We start from the raw sequence: 16,652 nt of genomic DNA, 5'->3' as shown, positions 1-16,652 counted from the left end.
CACTTGTAGCAAAGCATTGTGGGATTCAACCCGTAAAGACAGTCTGTGGGTCTGTCTGCGGCTGCAGACCTGAATTGCAAATTGCTCCAGATTTAGCTGCAGAGGGAGAACAACCAAACGGCTGTGCTGTACTTATCTAAGTGTTTGTATTTGTCTGTATGATGGTATTGGTTTCTCTATGATGCGCTCATATCAACTACCTTGAAGCCCAGACATGAGACATGTTCTGCTCCTACAAAGCACTTGTTTCTGAATGCGAGACGCTATAGAGGTGCATCATGTCGAAATGCTCACTCCGCCCTCCCTCCGCTTGGTTGTCCTCTGCCACAGGCCACCTCCCCGGTGTTCCCCGGGAACGGGGAGGTGTTCCAGGACAACAACGCGGAGCCCCCGGCGGGCAGCCGCTCCTCGGAGTGCGGCTTCAGCGACTTTGTGCAGTACCGCGCCGGCGGGTCCGAGGAGGTGGACCCCCCCGTCGCCCCCCCCCCGGCCCGGCCCCAGGAGAGGCCCGTGATGCAGCGCTGCCTGGAGCACTTCCAGCGGTTCCTCTCCCACCTCATCACCCTGTACATCGTCCCCCAGCGGGCGGGCCGCGACCGGCGGGCCGACAGCTGCGAGCTGGAGCCCGCCGCGGTGGGTGGGCCGCAGGGGGCCTGCGTGCGGCCGGGGGGGCAGACGGAGGCGGGGGCCGCTCCCGGGGTTCCGGGGTCCCGGCAGACGGAGTACGTGCGGGCGTTCGCGGCCGGCTGTCAGCTGTTCCTGGAGTGCTCCAGCTTCCCCGTTTACATCGCCGAGGGCAACCTCCAGTCCTCCCCCTCACAGGAGGAGCAGCGAGGTGAGACGGGTTCATTACCTGTTATTGTGGAGGACCACCGATACAGAGGTGGATGCTGGGAATAAAGGATAAGGTCCAAGTGTTTATTTTGCCATTTGTTGAATTACAGGTGCACAGTAGCAGTTTTTGCAATTTTTGTACGGTTCACTCAGTCAATGAATTTTAAAAGAAAAAATAGCACATATTATTAAACGCATAGTAAAACATCCCACAGAGTAAAAAGGTCCACGCTCTAATATATATACTAATATGATAAATATGTAGTGCAAAAGCTGCCAAAAAAATCACTTAAATGAGATGATTCATCTCTTTTAAGTATAGTGTAGTATAGTGTCAAATACCAAACGGGCCATTTTCTACTTTATGAACGTTTGAGTATCAATAATACATTGGCAACAGTGGAAACCCTTCAATAATTCAACCCCTACACTGTCTGCTCCTCTCCCTCCTCTTCCTCCCCTCCACTCCCTCCTCTTCCTCCCCTCCCTCCTCTTCCTCCCTCCCTCCCCTCCCTCCTCTTCCTCCCTCCTCTTCCTCCCCTCCCTCCTCTTCCTCCCCCTGCAGAGAGCGACCAGGCGGTGCCGCCCGCCTGGCTGCAGACCCTGATGGACGCCTGCTGCCTGGACGTGGACTTCAGCCTGCAGGGCGTGGCCATCTCCCTGCTCATGGACCTGGTGGGGCTCACCCAGTCTGTCGCCATGGTCACGGCCGAGAGCGAGGGCCCCCCGGGCGGCGGGGGCCCCGAGTCGGCCCAGCAGCCCATGAGTCCCAGCCAGGGCCGCGTTGCCGTGGTGATCCGCCCGCCACTCACTCAGGGAATACTCAAGTACATGGCGCACAAGACAGACTTCTTCAAGGTAACCCACCAAGAATCCTATTATGATGTGGACTTGTTGAGGCCACACTCCTGTCAACCTCAGACTTCTAACTTCTTTATAGTGCATAACAAAGCTATTTGAGACAATTTGTGTTTGCTCGAATATCACAGACAGACATGTATATTAATCATTGTTATTATACCACACAATAATATAAATATACAATCAGAAAGCCCACATTAACACTACTACACCACACCTTCCACTTAGTTCCCAGGAGAGTCAAGCACTTATTGTTGTAATACAATAATAAGCAGGGTATGATGTTACCGTTTGACTACACTAGTAGCCTCGGTAGAACTATCTTCCCCCAGCCTAGCCTAGCCTTGCTAATCCTGCCCCCTCCTCGTCCCCCTTGCCAGAGCGTGGCTGTGATCCTGTGGGAGCAGCTAGGCGAGGGCACGCCACAGCACCACCAGCGCAGCGTGGAGCTCTTCTACCAGCTCCACAACCTGGTGCCCTCCTCCAGCATCTGCGAGGACGTCATCAGCCAGCAGCTCATGCACCGGGACAAGGTTCGGCCACGCCCTAACATGATAACCTTCTGACGCATTCTCCCTGCAGTCCAGCATGCTTGACCGCATTTCACATGTGGCCGTCATGCAACGTACAGGGTAGCCGCATGAGAGATGGATACACAGCCATGTAATAAAGTGAACTGACCTATATATAATATGAGGTAAAATTGGTCGTCGTGAACAAAACGCACGCAGTCGCCCTTTAAGGAACACTTCCTGGCCATTATTTGTTTGTTGTCTTAATTTGTATTCCTTACAATCATGATGATATTTATAATAATGACAACACAGTCAACTTATATAGCGCTTTTGTAGGTACTGAACGTTGCTTTCTCAGGTTAAAATAATATAATGGTGAACTGGGGGGAATAAAGAGAGGAGAGCGAATTCCGGTCTGCAAATATAATAACTGCATAAACACACAGCATACAGAGCCGTGCAGTGTGACACATACATGCGCTCAGCAGAGGATAATATGTCTGTCGTGTGTGTGTGTGTGTGTGTGTTCTATTTGCTGTCTAATTGTGATCCTGATCCCTTCACAGAGAATTCGCCTGGAGGCTCACGTCAAGTTCTCGGTGCTTTGGCACCTGACAAGAGACTTGAACATCACAAAGTCTTCTCCTTTCACCCGCACATTTGACCGGTAAAACCCTGTCCCCGATGAAACATGTCTGTCGTTTGGTTCTTACGGCTCATTTAAACCGAGGCTCATTCAAGGTCGTTTAAATGCCAGTTCTGTATTCCATGACATGCGTCTCTCTCTCTCTCTAACTTCACATGTATCTTCCTCTACCCCTCTCCCCCTCTCTCCCTCTATATCTCTCCATCTACCCCTCTCTCTCCCTCTATCTTCCATTACCCCTCTTTCCCTCTACCCCTCTCTTCCTCCATCCCTCTACCCCTCTCTCTCCATCGACCCCTCTCTCTCCCTCTATCTTCCATTACCCCTCTTTCCCTCTACCCCTCTCTTCCTCCATCCCTCTACCCCTCTCTCTCCATCGACCCCTCTCTCTCCCTCTATCTTCCATTACCCCTCTTTCCCTCTACCCCTCTCTTCCTCCATCCCTCTACCCCTCTCTCTCCATCGACCCCTCTCTCTCCCTCTATCTTCCTCTACCCCTCTCTTCCTCCATCCCTCTACCCCTCTCTCTCCATCAACCCCTCTCTCTCCCTCTATCTGCCTCTACCCCTCTTTCCCTCGACCCCTCTCTCTACATCTCTCCCTCTCCCACCCTCTCCCCCCTGTCCTCCTCCCCCCAGGTCTCTGTTCATCATGCTGGACAGCCTGAGTTACTGGGACCCGTCGGCCAGCTCGGTGGGCCGGGCCTGGCTCAACCAGGTGCTGCAGAGGCACGACATCGCCCGGGTCCTGGAGCCGCTGCTCCTGCTCCTGCTGCACCCCAAGACCCACCGCGTCTCCATCCAGAGGGTCCAGGCCCAGCGCCACTGGGCCCAGACCCTCCCCACGCCCCCCACCGAGCAGGACACCCCGGAGGACTTCTACATCAGGGATTCTGGCTTCTCCGATGGTAAGCAATGTTCTTGTTGTTATTAACAATGCATTTTAAAAAGTAGCTTTTCTGAATTCTTTAAGACACTTTCTGAATTCTTTAAGACACTAAATACATAACGTAAAAGGGTGAAAATTACAAAAGGACAATAAACATTTTAAGTATTCTTATTTAATTAAAGTTATGTACGTGCTGATCTGTTATCAACACAAACCACTGTATAAAACATTGATCAATGTAGAGCACAGCAACACTTTTTCTAATTGATTTGTTCTCATCGTAGCGTTCAGCCATAGGGAGGATCAGCCACCAGGAAGCCTGCCGCTGGGGGACCTGGAACCCTTCTGTCTGACCGTCAACCCCCTCAGCGACAGCCTGTCTGTTCTCAGCATGAGCCTCGAGAACCTGCAGCTGGCCAGCGAGTATTCCTCGGCCGACCAGCAGGGGGAGCCCAAGAGCTTGGAGTCCTGCGGCTCCCAGTCCTCCGCCGTTGGCAAGGGCAGCTTCAAAGAGCCCGACGCCGGCGGCAGTCACCTGGTCAACGGATCGGACCCCTCGGCAGAGGAGGGGGACCCCATAGAGGAGGTCGTTGCCGGCGTGCTGGAGGAGCTGATCGACCGGGTGGTGAGTTTAGCTGAGGAGGAGGAAGAGGAGGAAGAGGAGGAGGAGGAGGAGGAGTTGGACGAGGAGGAGGAGGAAGCGCCCGTCGAGACCCCGTCCCCGCCCGAAGCCTGGACGCACACGGACTCGGACAGCACCAGCTCCTCCGACACCTCCACGGGGACCCGCCTGGACGCGGCCCCGGCCCCCGACGTGCCCCACCAGAGCCTGCCGGAGATGGTGGCGGGGGGCACCCTGGAGTTCCTGTCGGTGGGCGCGGCAGAGGGCGTCTCGGAGGAGGAGGAGCAGCAGCAGCAGCAGCAGCAGCAGCGGGAGGGCATCACCCGCCACAGCTCGTCGCCCTCCATCGTCACGCTGCCGGACAGCCTGGGACCCCCAGCGGCGGACCTCCGCCTGCAGGTGGAGGACCCCCAGCAGGCCCGCAAGCGCAGCCACAGCAGCACCCAGCTCAGCCTGAAGGGCAAGATCATGGAGCGGCTGTCGGACAAATCCCCCGGCGCCAAGCCCAAGGTGAAGAAGGCCAAGAGGAAGGAGGAGGAGAGGCTGCGCAAGGCTGCCATCCAGGCCGAGAAGACCCGGCCGCCCAACATCTTCTTCGGCGACAGCCTGGACCTGGAGAACTGGTACAGCTGCGGGGAGGGCGACGTGTCGGAGATCGAGAGCGACACGGGATCGCCCTGTGGCGGGACCGGCGCTAGCGGCGGCGGCGGCGCACCTCTCTCTGCTACGAGCGGCGGCGGCGGCGGCGGCGGCGCGGCGGGAGCGCGCCGGCCTTCGCCCGCCCTGCCCCGCTTCAACATCCACCCCCTCTACCAGCACGTCCTGCTCTACCTGCAGCTCTACGACTCGTCGCGCTCGCTCCACGCCCTGTCGGCGGTCGCCGCCATGCTGCGGGCGTCGCCCGCCGGCTTCGTCAGCGCCATCTCCACCACCAGCGTCAACAACACCTACACTCCGCAGCTCTCCCTGCTGCAGAACCTGCTGGCCCGGCACCGGGTGTCGGTCATGGGCAAGGACTTCTACTGCCCCCTGCCGCAGGACTCCCACACGCACTCCTTCCGCAGCGCCATGTACCTGGAGATCGTCATCTCCCTCTGCCTGTACTTCCTGCGCAGCTACTACTCTGCGCACGTGGCGGCGGGCGCCCAGGAGCTGGCGGGCAACCGCGCCATGCAGCTGACCAGCGTGGAGGTGCTCACGCTGCTGTTCGGCGAGCTGGCCAAGGCCACGGGCGGCTCGGCCAAGGGCTTCGCCTCCTTCATCGGCGACGTGCTGTCCAAGTGCAAGGTGCAGAAGGTGGTGCTCCACTGCCTGCTCTCCACCATCTTCAGCGCGCAGAAGTGGCACGAGCAGCGGGCGTCGGGCGCCAGCGCGGCCGCCACGGAGGAGGGCCTGTCGGAGGACAGCGTGATCAACCTGACGGAGGAGCGCATCGACGGCTGCTGCGCCGTGCAGTCGCAGCTGCTGCGGCTGCTGCAGAGCCTGGTGGAGCTGGAGCACCGCGTGCTGCTGCCGCAGGAGGAGGGCGGCGAGGGCGGGCTGGGCGGCGGGGCCGGGGGCGTGGGCGGGGCCGGCGGCGGGGCCGGGGGCGGCGGCGGGATAGGGGCGGCGGCGGGGCCCGGGTTCGAGCTGCTGGGCTGCAGCGAGGTGGAGCACGTGAACCCTCAGCAGCCCATGACCTCGCTGCAGTACCTCCACGGGCAGCCCATCACGGCGCAGGGCATGTTCCTGTGCGCGGTGATCCGGGCGCTGCATCAGCACCACGCCTGCAAGATGCACCCGCAGTGGATGGGGCTGATCACGGCCACGCTGCCCTACATGGGGCGCGTGCTGCGCCGCGTGGTGGCCTCGGTCACGCTGCAGCTCTGCCGGAACCTGGACAACCTGCTGCAGCAGTACCGCTACGAGAGCGGCATCACCGACGTCAGGTGAGGCCGGGAGGCTTTGACCTTTGTGACTCCTTTCATAATCAGTAAATGATATTAATACAGTTAGTCTGCAGCGTTGTGGGTATACATATACACATCTTAACTCGCATGGCCCAGGGAGTTGAAGAGTGCTTGTTTATTGGTACATCAGCATTGGCACATGTGCTTCATAGATGTATGTTCTTCGTAATGATTCTTAAAGATTCTTGAATTATTCATAAAGTCCGTTCCCTGTCGTTGCTTGTTGCTCCAGACCTCAGTGGATGGCTCTGTGCATCCCTCCGGACTTGATTCTGACTGTGCTCGAGGGGGTGACTGCAATCATCCACTACTGCCTCCTGGACCCATCTTCCCAGTACCATCAGGTGGGGGCGCTGTCTACCACCAATGTGCTGATGGCTGACGATGTAACCTTTTCACAGAGGCAACCTCATCACGCGGGGGTTGGCAACTAGCTGCCAGCCGGCTGTAGCCGTCTGGAGGTGACCTCTGGCGCCTCCTCGCTTGAACTATAAAGTACTCCTGTGACGTCGTATTTGCTTATCCATTAGGCCATAAGGCCGACTTATGGTTTGTATCTGATGCGATTTCAGGTTGACAACGTTTGTGGTCTAATTAATCCACTGTCACGCTGGCTTGTGAATAATTAGGGAAGATGATGTGGACTTAATTGTTTTAAGTCTGTCTATTATTAGGCTGAGTGTGATGTTGAGTGGTAGGCTATCGGGAGCATGTTAAATTAATCTGGTTGATATTGCAACACGCTCAAATTGACATTGCTTATAATTGCAGGAGCGGGAATTTTGACCTGATATTTGTAGAATCACATCGTTTCAACAGAGCAGAGCACAAGCAGTGCATACCTGGCTGTATTTGGAAGCTCGCTTCAAATATGACTCAAGTCTATTTTGGAATGCATTCATTCATTCAACATTCTGTGTTTGTGATGACAAGGCTGTGTGGTTTGGACTTTACCTTACAAACATATATTTAAGATACAATCTAAACTTAGAGTTACTAAAAATGCATGTCTGCTCTTTAAATGTAGCGGGGCGCAGTCAGCAGACTAAACTAGAGACGATTACACACATTAACCTTGGACCATGTTTCCTGGTACATTAGAGTATAAGACCCATAGCATCATGAGCGACCCCTGTGTGTGTGTCCTAAGACCTCTGAAAGGGTCTATCGCTCCAGACACGCCCCTTCTCATGTGTGTTTATGTGTGTGTCTGTGGTACCTGTGGTGTGTGTGTGTGTGTGCCCCCTCCTCAGCTGAAGGTCAACGTGGACCAGAAGCACCTTGCGGAGGCGCGGGCCGGCATCCTGTCCATCCTGCACACCATCATGTCCTCGGTCACCCTGCTGTGGAGCGTCCTCCACCAGGCAGACAGCTCCGACAAGCCCGCCGTCGCCTCGGGCTGCTCCACCTCCCTCATCAACCTTGGCTCCACCAAGGTACCGCCCTGCCTCTACAGTACCAACACACAGGTTCAGTCTGGAGCAGGCCAGCACCGAGACGACACTCAAAGCCCTCAAACCGAATCGTCATTTTAGGGCTTTTCTTTACTTTGAATGTTTGATTAATTGTTAAAAATATATATATTTTCATTGTTTTTTGTGCTTTTTATGGTCAGCACAGTGAAGCGACAGGAACGTGTGTTAGATAAGACAGTGACTTGTAGGATGGGCCTACAGGTGGGACTGGACCCTGGGTCGCTACAAGGTGTTCTGTCTAGCACATGGTTAGCGTACTAGCGGGTTGGGCCTGCCGCCTTTTTCATAATAAATTTAAAAAATACAACCAACCCAACAAACTGCCCCCTACTTACAGCCGTCTCTCGCCATGATCACTTCTGTGAGAATTGTATCGGGACCACCGTTTGAGCGTTTTACTGTCGTGACATATTATGACTTATTCCTGGCCCTGGACCACTGGACGGCCCTGCTTGTTGAAGCCTGTACACTCTGAGGGAGCGAGGGAGGGAGGCAGTTATTTAACACTGGCAATAAAACCTCAGAATCATCTGGGACTTATCTGTGATGGTTGTACCCTACAGTTGAATCCAGATCAATGCAAGCACCATTCCTTCACAAAGCCCTATGGAGGTTGTCGGTTAAACGGCTCAATCGTGTGCCCTTATTCAGGCTATAAATCCTATTACGTACGCCCGCCAGCATGCACACACACACACTCACACACCTGCACACACACACATCGATTGCCTTGCTCTGAGCAACACTCCAGTACTTAACCAGCCATAAGTCTGCTATTTGACAGGTGGAGGTTGTATTTTCAGTCCGTGAAAATACAACCTCATGGTGCCCAATTAATCCATCACTAGTGTCTGTGTCTGTGTCTCTGTTGGTTTAAAATGAGGTACGGTGATGGAAGAAGTGCTTCTTGAGTCTGGACCGGTTTGTGTCAGATGTTCTACAACTGTACGTGCCGTATCCGTTAAGCGCCTGTCTGTGTTCTGTACCGAGCTCTGAGCCCTCTGACGCCTGGACACTCACTTCACACCTTTCACAATGAGAAGAAACTGGTCCTGATGAGACTGAGTGGTGCAGGCAGCTGCTGTCTTCACTTCCATTCCCCTTCAAAGACTACAGCTGGTTCTTCAACTGAATTGGATCACTCCAACTGAAGGCCTAAGCCCAAAGCACACGGCCGCAATGTATAGCCTCGCTACATTTGCGTGTTTTTTTCTCTGTTAAAACGATATGACTTTCTTTAGAGCCCGCACTGCAAATATGAAGCCAGATTCGTGCTCTGCGTTCGAGACTTGAGATGTTAGGTCCTTCTAGGTATTCCTACCAACATGTGGATCTATCTCTTCTCTGTATGTCCCTCCCCCCCTCCAGAATCTCCGGCAGCAGGTCCTGGAGCTGCTGGGGCCCATCTCCATGAACCACGGGGCCCACTTCATGGCCGCTATTGCCTATGTTTGGAACGAGAGGAAACACACCAAGGCCCCAGTCAGGAATAAGGTCAGTAAATGTGTGTTGGCCTCACCGGTGCAGAAGACCTTCCTGTTCTTATTGAAGGATTTTAATCTTGGTTACTTTAACATCCACTTGACTTTATTCATTTAGGTTGCAGTGTTTCCCCTCGATTTTTTTTTTGTAGCAGTGGTGCTGTGAGTTGGTAACCTAGCAACGCTAGGGGGGTCTGGGGGCATGCCCCCCCGGAAGAAAATGTTGAAAAATAACCCTTTTAATGGTTACTGCTGGTGAGTTTTTTAGGGGAAAATGTACAGATTGAGCTTCCAAATATGACTAAACAACCAACAGAGTCAAGGTATCTGCTGAGACCAGATCATTTTGAAAATGTGCCTTGAACTTGGCAGTATTATAAATTCTATATATATTTGCAGTGGTGCTGACAATCCAGCAGTGGCGGTGTGCCGCTGCTGGCTGCGTGTAGGGGAAGCACTGGGTTGATTTGGATGAAGGGCCCACTTTGGACTTGCAATGACCATATAATAGAGTGGTGATCATATAAGATCCACTCATTGTCCTTTCTGTTCGGCTTCACCGCACCATACTAAGTGATGCATCTAAATAATAATTGAAGGATTTGTATGTAATTATTTAGTTCGCATTTACTTTTGGATGTTTGTGGGAACGCATCGGAGGATGGAATTGCACTGCACTATTTTGAGCTTGGAAATTAAACAACTTAAATCCATCTATACCATCTATCCATCTGTACAGCGCCCTTCAAACGTTCATCTTGCCGCTCTTCTGAGATTGTCCATCTGTCTGTGTGTGTCCGTCTGCCCGCCCGTCCGTGTGTCTGTGCCTCCCCCCTCGGTCTCCCAGGTGATCCCGGCGGCCAGCGAGGAGCAGCTGCTGCTGGTGGAGCTGGTACGGTCGGTCAGCGCCATGCGCACCGAGACGGTCATGCAGACGGTGAAGGAGGTCCTCAAGCAGCCCCCGGCCATCGCCAAGGAGAAGGTGGGCGCAGCCCGCCCCTCCAACCTCCCCCCTCCCCCCCCCCTCCCCCACCAAGTGTAAATTAATCCAGTAGATGGCAGCAAACAAACCAAACAGGAAATATCTGCTTAGGTGTGGTGCAGACACAGTATCTATGCAAAGGCGCACACAGGTGGATCAGACGGATTCAAAGGCTGGTAAATAGAAGTGGGTTTAGGACGTCATTTGAATACATGAATTATAGTGGGCACATTTGATGGAGATGGGGAGGCGGTTCCACAGCTGCCACAGAAAATGCGTTCTCCCTTGAGCATCAATCTAGCACTTGTAGAAATATAACACCGTTGGCACCGTTTAATTTTATCCTTCCTTGCCGCTTGCTCTCAATTCCACGATTCTTGTTAATGAAGTGCCAGGTTTTGCCTTGCATTCGTCATACTTTTGTGTTTCTGAGTGGTGTCATTTCAGTCGTTTTTCAAGATCAGTCCCATAAAACCGAATCAGATTACCTCATTAATCCAGAGGGAGGCGTATTAGAAGGCGGCTCATTCTGTTTCTGTGTCCCCAGAAGCACCTCTCTCTGGAGGTGTGCATGCTGCAGTTCTTCTACGCCTACGTGCAGAGGTGAGGCCGTCCGTCTCTGAGTTATCTGCATGCTGTGATGTTCTCCTCCCCTACCCCAGCGTTTTAGTATCAATGAAACACTCCTCTGAACCTTTTCCCCAGGATCCCCGTTTCCAGTCTGGTGGACAGCTGGCCGTCGCTGCTGGCGCTGCTCAAAGACTCGGTTCAGCTGGGCCTGCCCGCTCCCGCACAGTTCCTCCTACTGGGGTGGGTGGTTCCCCTGTCCCAATCGCCCTTCGTGCACACACGGACGCACGCATGCGCACCACCGTGTTTACAAACACACAAATACACTTGTACACACACACACACACACACACACAGCTCACACACAGCTCACACACACACACACACAGCTCACACACACACACACAGCTCACACATACATACACACAAAACGCACACACACAGCTTTTTTTTTTTTTTTTTTCACAGAGTATTCTTTTTCCAAGGGATAGCTTAGCAGCATATTGTTTGTGTCGTGCCGACAATGTGCCCATTGGCCTGGGGAAAATTCACGCAGAGCCGAGTATCGATCAAGCAACTGTCACCAGACCCTGAATTTGTAATATCCTAAAAGTATATGGGTGGGTATTCAGGGGCTGGAACCAGGCATGGGTCTCTCAGAACAGTCGAACCCTCCCTTGTATGAGCGTGTATTTGCTTGAACCCCCGAACCCAACAGGCGGCACACAGGATTAACAGCTCGGAGCATAGCACTTCATTAGCAGCGGTCTCTCTGGGGAGCTCTCTGCGGCTGCTCCCTCTCTCGCTCTCTGTTACGTGACACCACCTTCCCTCTGCCCGCCCCCCTCTGGTCCCCAGGGTTCTGAACGAGTTCATCTTGAAGAACCCGAACCTGGAGAGCAAGAAGGACCAACGAGAGCTACAGGTAAACATGCCTGGAACAACGTGTCATGGTGTCTCAAGTAATTTAACCCAATCCTCAGCATGTGCTGTTTATTTAGGCTTTGTAAAACCTGCAGAATCTATATTCTGTGCGGGTTTTTAGCAGTCCACATTGATAAATTCCCATCTTTGTTTGTCTCCCAATTAAAACGATGTTTCATTGGGTGCGAATAAATTCCACATCCATAGAATTCAAATTCTAAATGAAGTCAGTCATGAAAGTAAAAGTATTTGATTCCTCCTTTAAAAACGGTGGCATGCAGATTTGACTAGTAAGAGACGAGGAACTGTGCCGATCAAAGCTTGGTGCGTGTGTGCCTTCCGTTCAGGATGTGACCCATAAGGTGGTGGAGGCCATCGGGACCATCGCGGGCTCCTCCCTGGAGCAGACCACATGGCTGAGGAGGAACCTGGAGGTGAAGGCCTCGCCGCAGATTGTGGTGGACGGAGGCAACCTGGAGGCCGACGTAGAAGGTGTGAGATCCGACGCTCGCCGTCTGTCTGTTTGGTTTGGTTTGGTTTTCGACCTACACTGTACTGCTTTTCATCTATATATTCTGATATAGTCCTTAAGTTCTTTAAAGTTTGGCTCCCGGTTTGTGGAGAAACTGGTGAGGGAATCGCATTTGACACGTTAGGTGATGGCTGCCGTGGAAAAGTGGCATAGTGTCGATTTGTATATTTATAAAATCCAAATATATAAAAATGAATTTATTTGGGGTTGTAATTCAGTGACACAGTCCATATGTCTCTGTTGGTGTTTCTATGAAACACCCTTCACACCCTTCACCCCCCCCAGGACAAGTCGAGGTGTGATCATCAGCTGAATAACTTAAAGCATTCCCCGTTGAGCTCCCAGCACACAGCCTTAAGCCTTTATCAATTGACTAATGAATAATGCTAGTGGAAAGGTCCTGGTACCTCTATCTACATACAGATAACAAGGACCATGGAATGTTTGTTAACCCACACTGGATGCACAGAGCTTAGAGGTTTGGCATGTTCCTGCATTACAACATGTACATTTTGGTCTAGCTTCTACTAATGGGGTGTGTGTGTGTGTGTGTGTGTGTGTGTGTGTGTGTGTGTGTGTGTGTGTGTGTGTGTGTGTGTGTGTGTGTGTGTGTGTGTGTGTGTGTGTGTGTGTGTGTGTGTGTCTTTGCCTCGCCTTTCTTCCTTTAGATTTAATGCCCACAGTGATGGAGGCCTCCAGCTTCACTCCATCTGTGTACAGCGTGCACGCTCTCACGCTGCTGGCCGAGGTAACCACGCCAACCCAGCCTCCTCCTCCTTCCCCTTCTTATACCCCCTTCCCAGCCCACCCCTTCCCCTCCTCTCTATCTCACACGCCAGCAGCATGTGTCTGTAGCATGACCTCCCAGTGCTCACTAACGGCGTTGGTGAGCACTGGGAGCCTCAAGACTTTACACCCACCAACAGCCCCCCCGCCATCACCATCACCATCTCCTGGTGGGGGATTTATGCCCGAACCCTCTGAGTGTTTTCTTTCAGCTTTAAAAAAACCAATAAATCCATCCGCTTTGGTCTTTCAGAGCAGCAGGCGGAAGGAGGCGGGGGATAGAATACACTCTCTTTGCCTCTTCTTAGCCTCCATGGTTCAGACTAGCTGCATTGATCTCTCGCCTATTCAAGGCGATGAGTCACAGTTTGGTCTATGCTGCATTGCATTATGCTATTGCTAGTGTACATTTTATTGGTGTTGCAGTGTTAGCCGGGCCTTTTGTATGATGTAAAGTTTCGATGAAGTCTAAAGTTGCATTACTTGTGTGTCTGTGTGTGTGTGTCTGTGTGTCCAGGTGCTGGCTCACCTCCTGGACATGGTGTTCTACAGCGATGAGAAGGAGAGGGTGATCCCCTTGCTGGTCAACATCATGCACTATGTTGTGCCCTACCTCCGCAACCACAGGTAAACCCAGCACGTTTTGATCAGGAAACAGGGACCTCTGTCCATGGTTCACCTTTTAAAGTGTGTGGTGTAGATCATCCACATCCATTAACTGCACACAGAAGCCGGTTTTCACTGCGATATCCCCCCCAAAAAAAACCGGTTTAAAAAGCAAAAGTACAAAGGTGCTACATCAAAAGATTCCCATGAGTCATGGTTCTGTTATTTATGTGTCCTGCTTACTATGCGTGGTGCCGTGGTGTTTGGTCGTGTGCCGCAGTGCCCACAACGCCCCCAGCTACCGGGCGTGCATCCAGCTGCTGAGCAGCCTGAGTGGGTACCAGTACACCCGGCGCGCCTGGAAGAAGGAGGCCTTTGATCTCTTCATGGACCACACCTTCTTCCAGATGGACTCCTCCTGCGTCAGCCAGTGAGTGGAGCGAGGCTTCGGGATGCCAGAGTTTGATTTATCAGACGCACAGGAAAGAACATTGGGTGGTTCTGAGCGGGGAAAGTCTTAAGACGAGGCACACAAAAAGGGAACAAGACAAAAGTACACAATAATAATTAAAAAATGATAGATGTATGTGTGTGTGTGTGTCTAACATTGATGAATAATTACTGAAACGTAACGATGTGGTCTAATTGCCTTGCTTTCAGTTGGAGAGCCATCATCGATCACTTGATGACCCATGATAAGACCACATTCCGGGACCTCATGAGTAAGCCCCCAACACTCCTTCCCCTCAGGCTCGCTTTGGAGAGAGTTACCATTACAACCCCCCCCCCCCCCCCCCCCCCCCCGAATTTCAGAGCTCATTCAACTATTGAAATTGATGTATGTCATCGGCAACAAGGTATTGATTCATTTAAAATGAATCTGCTCTTATTAATATTAAAACCTCGACGCTGGAGGCGCCATCATTTTTTCAAACAGGTAATCAATTGACCTGATCAATAGACTAGATCCGATTTTAGTAAAAGGATTGTGTGGTCGATAAATCTACCCCATGTGCCATTCTCAATATAGGCTGCGTTGCACACATTCCAAGCCCACCTTGATAGTATTTCATGTTGTCATCGCGGTGGCTTTGTCCTTGTTTCAGCGCGCGTGGCCGTAGCCCAGAGCAGCTCCCTCAGTCTGTTCACCAACCGCGACGCTGAGCTGGAGCAAAGGGCTATGCTGCTGAAACGACTGGCCTTCACCATCTACAGCAGCGAGGTGGACCAGTACCAGAAATACCTGCCAGACATCCAGGGTACATAGACACGGGCACAGACAAGCACACATACAAGCACACACACACACGTGCATCTACACACACACGTAATCACATTCTCATAGGCTAGACATAGCTAACAGCAGGCAAAGCCTGAATGAACACCATTTCACATGTTGGCACCACACGCATGCATTACAATGCATTCAAATTTCGAGCTTTCTATCACACTTATAGTGCTTCACACAGAGATACTCTCATCCACACTCACTCGCACTCACACCAATTACTAGTTTGTATGCATACAAACACAGTATACATTCAGATAGTAACACACACACACACACACACACACACACACACACACACACACACACACACACACACACACACACACACACACACACACACACACACACACACACACACACACACACACACCCAATGTTGCGGCGGCCTGCATCATGTGACCTGTGTGTGTGTGGCGGCGGCCTGCATCATGTGACCTGTGTGTGTGTGTTGCCCGTGCAGAGCGGCTGGTGGAGAGTCTGCGGCTGCCCGCGGTGCCCATCCTCCATGCGCAGGTCTTCCTCTTCTTCAGGGTGCTGCTGCTCCGCATGTCCCCCCAGCACCTCACCTCGCTGTGGCCCACCATGATCACCGAGCTGGTGAGAGAGCACACACACTGGGGACTCAACAACGTTTGATAAAGGCTCTTCTTTTTGCTAGCTTTACGATAAAATATAGCAAATCTATAAGGCTAGATTTATAATGGGATCCCTGCGCCTCCATACACACACAAACACACACACACACACACCCTGTCTCTGCCTCAGTATTGCTGCGAGTCATTTACTCTTTATGTTCATCATTTTCTCTGATTCTCATGTGCTTGCTGCCTCTCTCTCTGACAAAGGTTTTCAAGAATCTGTCAGCCTTTTGTGTCCTCCCCATTCCATTTCCTTGGCTATCTATCCATTGGTCTATGTCTCTCATTCGCATTCTCTCTATCTTAGACCGTCAGAGTCCTCTGACTCCATAATTTCCTCTAATGTCATGCAGTATAGTTCATCCCTCCCTCTCTTCCTCTCTAACATTATCATCTTTCTTTCTCCCTCCCTCTCCGTTGCGTCTGACTGCTCCACTAACACTGCCACTCCTTTCCTGGTTGTTAGAAACTGGTCCGCTGGGTAATCTGTGGCATAAGGACTAAATGCTAAAGGACTAAAGTGTTCCTTTGGTGTCCTGGCTGGCTGTAGGTGACGGTGTTCCTCCTGATGGAGCAGGAGCTAACGGCCGACGAGGACATCTCAAGGTAACGCCGGAGCTCTGCTGGAACTGAGTGTTCGGGTCACCCAGTTATCTGCCCTCAAAGGTGTTTGTGGGGGGAATGGGGCTCACCCCGTTCTCCAATGGAACATTTGGGGGGATTGGGGGTAGGCCTTGTCCACAGAATTCAAGGTGAAACTTATCAACCATCTCTATAACAACAATTCTCCCTCTGGATATATTTTCATGAAAATGATCAGGAATGGTTATTGGTGGAATTCCAATGTATAACTCTGAAGCTCTGTCATGCAAACCGTTATACATGTATTTTTTATATATTAGTTTGGGCTTGTGGCTTTATGGACAGAACAGTGCATAGCGAATGAAAGTGGGTACAGTGCCTACATGGTTAGCACACTAGCGCTGTTGTAAATCAGATTCAGGATCAGAGTAAAAAAAATACTTATAGAAGGCATGACAATCTGCAGCAGC

General features: G+C 52.1%; 1 protein-coding gene across 7 annotated transcripts in view; it reads left to right on the top strand.

Annotated features, from left to right (window-relative positions):
- dop1a (DOP1 leucine zipper like protein A) overlaps positions 1 to 16,652 on the top strand; it is a 28,365-nt gene that overhangs the window by 9,607 nt on the left and 2,106 nt on the right. For 5 of the 7 annotated variants that reach the window (XM_060064892.1, XM_060064890.1, XM_060064889.1 and 2 more), the window contains 21 exons: positions 331 to 835; positions 1,400 to 1,692; positions 2,076 to 2,228; positions 2,777 to 2,877; positions 3,495 to 3,763; positions 4,029 to 6,294; positions 6,548 to 6,659; positions 7,569 to 7,751; positions 9,159 to 9,284; positions 10,119 to 10,253; positions 10,801 to 10,856; positions 10,959 to 11,063; positions 11,682 to 11,748; positions 12,095 to 12,239; positions 12,948 to 13,027; positions 13,583 to 13,692; positions 13,952 to 14,101; positions 14,332 to 14,393; positions 14,778 to 14,930; positions 15,423 to 15,559; positions 16,151 to 16,206. In XM_060064892.1, coding sequence (XP_059920875.1) covers positions 331 to 835; positions 1,400 to 1,692; positions 2,076 to 2,228; positions 2,777 to 2,877; positions 3,495 to 3,763; positions 4,029 to 6,294; positions 6,548 to 6,659; positions 7,569 to 7,751; positions 9,159 to 9,284; positions 10,119 to 10,253; positions 10,801 to 10,856; positions 10,959 to 11,063; positions 11,682 to 11,748; positions 12,095 to 12,239; positions 12,948 to 13,027; positions 13,583 to 13,692; positions 13,952 to 14,101; positions 14,332 to 14,393; positions 14,778 to 14,930; positions 15,423 to 15,559; positions 16,151 to 16,206 — 5,264 coding nt within the window. The remainder of the gene's footprint in view (positions 1 to 330; positions 836 to 1,399; positions 1,693 to 2,075; positions 2,229 to 2,776; positions 2,878 to 3,494; positions 3,764 to 4,028; positions 6,295 to 6,547; positions 6,660 to 7,568; positions 7,752 to 9,158; positions 9,285 to 10,118; positions 10,254 to 10,800; positions 10,857 to 10,958; positions 11,064 to 11,681; positions 11,749 to 12,094; positions 12,240 to 12,947; positions 13,028 to 13,582; positions 13,693 to 13,951; positions 14,102 to 14,331; positions 14,394 to 14,777; positions 14,931 to 15,422; positions 15,560 to 16,150; positions 16,207 to 16,652) is intronic. The other 2 variants (XM_060064891.1, XM_060064895.1) reach the window with 1 other exon arrangement.

The sequence above is a fragment of the Gadus macrocephalus genome, chromosome 11 (assembly GCF_031168955.1).
Source record: "Gadus macrocephalus chromosome 11, ASM3116895v1".
Taxonomy (NCBI): Eukaryota; Metazoa; Chordata; class Actinopteri; order Gadiformes; family Gadidae; genus Gadus; species Gadus macrocephalus.
Note: the sequence above shows the minus strand (reverse complement) of the source record. Positions and strands in the feature narration are given on the sequence as shown.